This window comes from Sinohyriopsis cumingii, chromosome 7 (assembly GCF_028554795.1).
Source record: "Sinohyriopsis cumingii isolate HCF-2022 chromosome 7, ASM2855479v2, whole genome shotgun sequence".
Classification (NCBI taxonomy): Eukaryota; Metazoa; Mollusca; class Bivalvia; order Unionida; family Unionidae; genus Sinohyriopsis; species Sinohyriopsis cumingii.
This window is the reverse complement of record NC_142967.1, coordinates 18,122,222-18,131,588: the sequence shown is the minus strand read 5'-3', so window position 1 is coordinate 18,131,588 and position 9,367 is coordinate 18,122,222. Positions and strand designations below refer to the sequence as shown.

Sequence of the window (9,367 nt, the reverse complement as noted above, 5' to 3'; positions counted from 1 at the left end):
GTGCTATTTATCATGTGCCAGTAGGTAACAAACTACTATTTTTTCCACAAAAATAAACTTTTGACCCTCATTCGGGAATTGGTTTTGTGTTTTAATTAGTCATACAACTGATGTTATGATAAAGGATTGTCAGTTGGGCTTAAAACACTTGACATTAATTTGTATTATGTTGTGACCAGTTTGGGCTGAATTTTATTTTCCTTCAAATTATTGAATTCAAGTGATTGTTTTCCCTAGAAATAAAAAAGTGCTCTGAGAAAATTCTTGGACAAAGTCATTGATATTTATACTGAATTAAAAACTGAACAATATTTTATGTGATTCAACAAGAGACTGTTGACACATCTGCACTTTGTAGTTATTACAGATGTCATCGCCTTACATCTTGAATTTCATCGGGATTTACTTGGAACTTTTCACTGATAGGACTTGTTTTTTAATTCTGGAATAATTTTTGGAATTAATTTGTAAAACCATAAGTTCTTTTTTCTCATTTTTCACTTTGTTTTCAGGGGAAATAATTTATTTGTTAAATTTTACAAAGCTTGTTGTCTTCACTCTTTTCTGTTCCTTATTTTAAGAGCATAGACTCGTAACAATATTGAAGTGCTGCATTACAACAGGCCTTGTATCCTTGTGCTGTTGGAAGTTATCCAAGTTTATTGATCAAAATATCCATGAATTAAGTAGTGATTTTTTTAAAATGACATTTTAATGTTGAATTCGAGTCAGTGAAAATGTATATCAAGAGCAGACTTCATGCCGAAAAATAATGTACACTCTGGGGGAGGCAGTTTAAAAAAATACATGCTCGGGTACTAGGACTATTCAAATAGTTTTTGAAAATGATACAAAATTCTTAATCACTTCTACTAATCGACACTGAAAGTGCCTTCCAAGTACATTTTACTGGAACATTCGCAAGGGCATATGTATCATGTGGTGAATGAATCATTAGCAGTCCACAATATGCAAATATCATGCCAGATCTTACTAACAAAAAAAACCACAAGGTGTAATAACAAATAGACCATGATTTTTATTTACTTCTCAAGATTTACAAAATACTGATGTATGTGTACAGCATCCTTTAGTTTATACATGATAAAACATTTGGTTTATTATTGAAATAAATTTGTACTAATCATATTATACCACATCGAAAGTCATTAATGGAACTAAGTACCGTTACAGCACTCCCTCATTATAACACAGTTCCTGTTATAACACCCTTCATCATTACACAACTCCTATTATAAGCCTCTTAATTATTACACAGATCCTGTTATGAGGAACTTCATTATTGCACAGTTTCTGTTATATGGCACATATTGTGATGGATCCCATTTCATTAAGTAGTAGTAAAATAACTAGTAGAATTACTTCATTTTGATGTGGCATACTATAGGATCCCCATAGTCAGCATTATAATGAGGGTGTGCTGCACATTATATATATATATATATATATATATATATATATATATATATATATATATATATATATATATATATATATATAGATAGATAGATAGATAGACAGATGTGACCATACATACAAATTTCACCATAAGAAATTTTTCAAAATTTGTGCTTCTGACATTTAATCATGAGAGATATCCAAATAGCCGATTAACTACTTTACCAATATCAGTAAAATTGAAAACCATCAGAATATAAAGTTGTCATTTTGTTATCCAAATAATTTTTCAGTGATGTAACTCCCATACATGTGTTTAAGAACTGGTAATGCAATTTGAAACTAGGAAACTGATCTTGCTTATGCAGTTCAATAACTGAATTAGGTGCCGTGTAAAATCACCTATATGAAAATTTTTATGCTGTATAGAAACAGTATCCTTTTCAAAAGAAACCTGGGTTCCAAAATATTAGCAGAGCCAGATACAACTTGTTGTTGTTGTGGATTAATAACATTTTTCAGCAAATGGTATGCTATAGATGGCGACTAGTGTATTTGGTAAAGGAAAAACCCTCAACCCATGGGAAGCTACTGGCAAGCTTTTTCATATACCCACCTTGTAAAGAAAAGTTGTTGAATGAAATTGCATAGATTTTTGTAATATAAATATAGGAACTAAATATGGCTATTATGTATATTGCACATACAAAGGCTTACAAAGCGTACTGACACTATGACAGCATGTTAAGCAGTAATATCCTAAAATATGCACAAAATCATGATCAGTGCTCTTTCAACACTATGACAGCATGATAAGCAGCATTACCCCCCCCCCACCAAATTAACTCCTTATAATTAACATTGCTATTTTGACACTATGACAGCATGTTAAGCTGTAATACCCTAAATATATAAACACAATAATTTTCATTGCTGCTTTCAAGGCATATCCAACCAGGTATGTCAAGCAAGATCAAATTGCAGCACACATTATTTATACTTTGTCACACTTATTTGTTTGGGCAATGATAAAAGAAAAGGGCTCTCTTCCGTCGACTCATTTTCCATAAATGTAAACTAAGTTTCACAACAGCATATTAGCTTGCTTTAAATTTTTAAAAAGCCATGACCATGATCCATATATATGTAAAGTCTTGATATCCTAAGCCTTGCATCATTTTATTTCCTACAATCTTTTAAGAAAACAAGTACCACAATGACACATAATACAGTACATCCATCTTGTGACCTTTTCTACACAAGCGACTTTAGATTTAACTACTGCATGACAAGAAGTGGACCGGGAAGGTAAAGTTTAATCAAAACATCTGTATTGGTAAAAAATAGACAACCTGTATTAGGAAAAAGAACACTGGCATACATTATCCCTTTGTTGCAACCTTTAGACTAGGCAACTGACTGAATAGACTAGACAATGTTAAGACAAGATATATTTAACAGGCTAAAGATCCTTTTGTGGTTCAAAAAAGATGCACTATGAATAAAGGATGCATGGAAATGGTATGCTAAACACCGTCTAGCCAAGGGCAATTTTTCATTATATCTGCACTGGCCCAAATATTGTCCTCCAGACAAGGAGACAAGTCCCATTATTCAATAACCATTTCCATAACTTTGACCTTGGTGGGGTGTGTAGCAATCATATACAACATAACATCCCATCATAATACATGACTTTGACCATAAGTGAGGTGTGTAGCAATCATATGCAACATAACTTCCCATCATGATCTATGAACAAACCTGTATGAATCTTTCCCAAGTTATAAGCAGGCAAGGTGATAAATATGAGTATCCATTAGAGTGAAAATAACAGGATTTCCAAGTGACTGAATAAAAGGCTCCAGGAATCTACACACTGGGTGTTGTCTTTTTTCTTTTTATTATTTTTAACGTAACTTTAACAATTTTTCAGTCATATCGCTACAATATCTGCAGTGTGACAGTTAATAGTGATGTCTAGCAGTGGGGCATCATGCCGCAGACATGTAGCATGATGTCCCACCCAGTCATTTTATCCAGACACCAGGCCGACCAGTCATAACACTAACCAGTTAATGCTGAGTACCAAGCGAGGTAGCTGTTAGTACCATTTTTGTAAGTCTTTGGTATGAGTCAGCCGGGGATCGAACCCATGACCTCCAGCATCCGAGGGGGACGCTCTAACCACTAGGCCACCGGAGTGGTCAGTGGGTGTTGTAAAAATCCATTGATATATATTCATGTTATCCCATTCACAAGGTAGTACAGCTTTAAATGAAAAACCCCATTCTAATATGGCCATCCAACATTCAATATCCACACTGGCTGTCAAATCAGCACAATTATAATCAAAGACCAACATCATTAAAGAAATCTTTGATCATTTCATGCTATCTGTTTATAAAAATTTAAAGATAGCCACCAAGATGGAGTTCATATTGATACCATTTTTTTCCAGGAGTTAACAAACAGATGAATGGCAGGCTTAAGTACTTCTGATATATGACCTGCACAGCTAAAACATAGTCCCTCAAAGAGGCCTGATGCTAAATTCAAGATAAAACCATTCCTTCTGTTTAAATGCATAGTGTTGAAACAATCTCTAATATTCTACAACTATAACAAGATCTTCAAATTAGATGATGTGATGTTAAGTAGACATCAGAAGTCTAGGTATCACAGGATGTCTATTGGTGAAAACCCCATGTTGATATATATACACCATTAAGAACTCTACTGATGAAAACCCAACATCAAGAGGACTCTTCCATTTAAGAAGAGTGACAAAACTGTTTTCAATATGGCTGCTGTGGTGGCTATACTGGACATCAGATTAGTACTATTTTCATTTAGGATCAAACAGTCATCATAGTTGTTCAGTGAAAACCCCATGTTGATATGACCATCCATTCAAGAGGAGTAGCAATAACAAGATTTTTAAGATCGATGCCATGGTGATCATACTGAATGCCAGATTGGCACCATTTTTATTTCTGACCAACTAGACATCACAAGAAGTCTTTAAAGAAAACCCCATGTTGTTAAAAGCACCCATTCAGAAGAGTAGCACTAACAAGATTTTTAAAACGGCACATTAGACATCTTGGCAGGATCAACTAGACCATGTGATGAATGTGTGTAGAGCTAGAAATGAGAAAAGGAATCCTCTGATAATCCATGCACCATTGTAAGATGGGAAAACATCAAAACAATTTGCTAGCTTTAAAGAATATTTATGTGCTTCTATAATTTTCAATCTATTAAAAAAGATGTTCAAAAGCTTTTGCACAATTTTTTTATTTGTAATTTCATTCTTAAGAATTACAAATTAATTTGTTGTGGCCTTAATTTATTCACTTTACACTCCCTTTGAACAAAAAATTCCATATAATTCAAAAGTTTACATTCCAAAAATATGCAGATCTGATTTCAAGTATTCAAGTTATTCAATATATGCCATATTGCAAAAAGCACCCAGTATCAGACATTCTATTTGAATTCATATATGCCATATTGACTATTTGAATTCGGATATGCCATATTGACTATTTGAATTCATGTATGCCATATTGACTATTTGAATTCATATATGCCATATTGACTATTTTAATTCATATATGCATTATTGACTATTTGAATTCATATATGCCATACTGAATATTTTAATTCGTATATGCCATATTGACTATTTGAATTTGTATATGCCATATTGACTATTTGAATTTGTATATGCCATATTGACTATTTGAATTCATATATGCCATACTATTTGAATTCATATATGCCATGTTACAAAAAGCACCCAGCATCGAACACTCTGCTACCACAGGCTGGGCAGACTTAACTGTAGATGTTACATTGACTTACCCAATACATTTATTTCATCTTTAAGCTTGTGCCTTGCATTGAACACAAAATCCATGAAAAACAGTGGCTTTACATGTATAAGCATTTTCTGCATCACTACCTGGTTAGTTTGATTTACAAATTTAAGTCACTGTCATCATGCTGGTGTAAATCCAAACAAACTTCAAAGTATTATTGTGGAAATAATCAGCAAGTGGGTCTTTCCTATTCCATTTTTAATACATGTTAAGTTTTCATTCAAACAAAAACCTGAATATTGGTCAACGATGGGGGCTGGGAAAAGGATGATTTACTTGCAAATGCAAATGATAGATTTCTTACATTCCTTTTAATAAGTTTATATAATACAACTTGATTACAGACCCGATACAATATTTGTGCTTCAAAGAAAATTTTACAAAAAAGTACATGCAAAAACATTCAGTCAAGATAACAAAGATATGGCAATATCTGTATGTACACACACATGGAATTTTGTTATATAATGCCAGGGCCTGCATGTCAAACATACGATAAAAGCAATGCTGTAAAATATGACCCGCAACCAAACAGTGTAAAGTTGGATGAGCATGTCAATGAATGAAATTTCTTAGCCACATTGATTCATCCACTGTATGAACAAGATTCATCAGGAGGGTTTAGAGATCTACTGAAATGAAAAACTGTACCCAAACATATTCATGCACATTTACTATGAATGTGACCTTGACTTCATGGCCTATGGGTCAAACATGAATATCAGCCAATGAACATTGTACTAGATGCATACTGATTCACTCGAAGGAAAAAATTCCATCAATGAGTTTAGGAAATGCAAGCAAAACTGAAGTGCACATTTTCCTCGAGTGTAACCTCAAAACAACTTGGGAGGAAAGCAAGCCCATTGTGAAATGAACTGTCTTGAGAGTAACATATGCCAAATATGATGAGAAGGTATGAAAAAGTTCAGCAAATGCAAAACTTTAACCCAAACCCTAACATCATTGCTGGAAAAGTGACCGCTATATTTCACTTTCCACTAATGCAGGTTCAACAATAACAGAACAAAACTATATTTTTCAAAATCATTACATACAAGAGTAGACATACTTTTACAAGTGATGAAAAATATTCTTTACAGATTAATTAATTTAATTTATTGTGTTAAGATATCACACTCGCTATTAAATATCTTGATTATTACATGAATACACATGTAACATAACGTGGATGCCTCACTGGCTTTTTATGATTAACCAATAATGTGCAAGACTTCCATGTTTTCAAATATTTATATTTATACATACTTAAAACATTATTTCATATAGCAATGTATGAAAAAAAAAGATAAATCCTTTATATACAAACTCTGTACAAAATTCTGACTGCATAACAATTATATTTATGATCATCTAGGGCAACAACCCATTCAATCCAAATTAAGTACAGCAATGGCCTTAACTGAAACACAACCCACTTTTTAAACCGATGATTGTTCAGCAATGTCATTTTCAGCATTTAAGAATATCTGATAAATGAGCAAACAATTTTAGTGTACATGACAAATTCAAGCAGCAGTCCATATTGTTCGGTGGGGTATAGGAAAGAAACCTATCTAGAGGGTATCAGATCCAGGTCAACACAACTTCTGCCATTTTACAAAAGCATAAATAAATCATAATATTGTGACACCAAAAAGTAGTATTCTAAAATCACCACACTGGAATGTACCTTAGAAAGGTTATTTATTACTTGACATCACGTTGGAAAATGACCACTCTGAATGTGCCAATCCAGGAAGCTATTTGTTCGTTGTCAAATTCTTCATAATCTGATACTGAATACAGTAACAATTATCAGACTACATCCATCTGATTATCATGCATGCACTTTTTGAAGGGTGGATATTCTGTCATTATTCTGTCCATCTGTCATTGTGGACAAGCATATTATTATGCAGATGTTCCAATGCCATTTAAAATAGAGACTTAAAAATTTGTGATACGATCAGATGTTCTATATATGTGTACAAATGGTCCAAAGTTTCAATCAATCCCATTGGGGATGGAACAGCGCTGTGCAGGAAACACTTCTGCTTAAATGCAACTGCATCTAAAGTGTGTAGCTATTTCAGGAGTTGCCTCTATGTAACTGAATATAAAAGACATACCTATTATACGAGTTTCCTATATGTTACTTCATATCAAATGTGTAGCTATTTTAGGAGTTGCCTGTATGTAATTGCCTATAATATGTGTAGCTATTTCAAAGGCTGCCTACATGTAATTGCCTATAATATGTATAGCTATTTCAGGAGTTGCCTATATGTAATTGCCTATAATATGTGTAGCTATTTCATAGGCTGCCTACATGTAACTGCCTATAAAATGTGTAGCTATTTCAAGAGTTGCCTATATGTAATTGCCTACAGAAAATGTGTAGCTATTTCAGGAATTGCCTATATGTAATTGCCTACAATATGTGTAGCTACTTCTGGAGTTGCATATTGCTGGGCAATTCCTCCTACTCTGTTTAAGATAGAAACTCTAAACCCTGAAGCATGATTAGGGTTGGTCTGCATAAGTCCATAATGGCTTTGAAAATTCTGACCCACCCCACACTGTGTTGAATCAGGGGAGATGGTGGCACTTGTGCATATATATCACCCTTCACAATAAGGCATTTACTAATAACACAGTTCCTGTTTCAGGTTAAGTATAGTAATGACTCCCACGAATCATTATAATGGAGTCTCATTGTAGAGTGGTGTACTACAGTTTCCATAGACAGATTTGCAATGTATTTCATTATAAGGAAGTCTCATTGTAGAGAGATCGTCTGACTCAATGGACAATGGAAAAACAAATTAAAGTATTAAGTCATAGGCCGACAATGATTTTCTCAGAATACTGACTAATTCTGCAAGAACAATCCACTACATATACAAAAATCACATTCCATTACTTGTTTATTTTGCAATGACAGGATGCCATCTTTTCCACTGTGAATTCTCTTCTACATCATTATGGACATGATGTGTGTATCAACTGAACTTTCAAAAGTTCCATTTTCTGATCTTCTGACTAACCATGCGTACTTTATGTCAATTTCCTTGTATTTCATTTTCCTACATTTCCAAAAGCTGCAAAGGCTTGATCAGTTCGTTGCTGAAAAGCCACCTTGCCTTGCATGTTTAAGTTTGCTTGCAGTTGCATACCTGCTACACCTGCTGTCATCATATTTCCCTGCATTCCCATTGTTGTCTGCTGCATACCTATGGGCACAACAAAATGAACATTAAAACACACTCCTTGGTACAGGATTAGTAGCATATTTCTTTCACAATTTTTAAGGTTTTTTTCAAGGTTCAAAATCATGTTTTTCAAGGTGCATTATTACATTAATTTTAAAGGATACATAAATGAAACTGAATGTAAACACAAGTTAATACTTACTATTACTCCATATGAGGAACATTTCTTGCAAACTTATTTTTAAAAAAAAATAAAAATAAAACATGAAGTCAATAGTATGATCATTGATATCTTTCCCATTAATATCAAACATCCTATATATGGGCATTATTATAATGTAGTCACTGAACAAAGTCTTTTTCACTCTGTCTACACTACACTATTTACAAAGTCCAAAATATTTTAGAGTGAATTTTTCAGTTCTTGCAGCTTGTCATCAAGCTGTTTTTCTAGAGCTCCAGCTTGAGTGATTTTGTCCTTTTCACTTTTTGTCAAATTATTTTGATCTAGTGATAAAGGAAATTTTCTTATGGATCTTTGCTTTCAATGCATAGTCAGCAGCAGCAGCTGTCCTTTCTTCTTCACACATCCCCATAAACAAAAAAAAGTTAAGATATTTGTTTTCCATATTGCTTATTTAAAAACAGCATATGGATATTTCAAACTATTTCATATTAGATATATTAATATTTCTCTCAGCATAGCCATATTATATATTTTTATATTTATCATGTTTACTGCAATTATCATCTGTCCTATTTCCATGCAATCCCAATACAGTTTCTATTTTAAAACTTGAATCTCTATGTTCACTGACACTTCTTTCGTCAAAAATGATTTATGCT

The 9,367-nt window shown here is 33.3% G+C and overlaps 1 protein-coding gene across 5 annotated transcripts in view; it reads right to left on the bottom strand.

Moving 5' to 3' along the window:
* Positions 1-1,019: 1,019 nt before the first annotated feature.
* The window catches only part of LOC149794794 (uncharacterized), a 72,254-nt gene continuing 63,906 nt past the window's right edge, over positions 1,020-9,367 (bottom strand). For all 5 annotated transcript variants that reach the window (XM_089964445.1, XM_089964448.1, XM_089964449.1 and 2 more), the window contains one exon: positions 1,020-8,542. In XM_089964445.1, the coding sequence (XP_089820571.1) occupies positions 8,388-8,542 (155 nt within the window). In that variant the 3' untranslated portion in view covers positions 1,020-8,387. The remainder of the gene's footprint in view (positions 8,543-9,367) is intronic.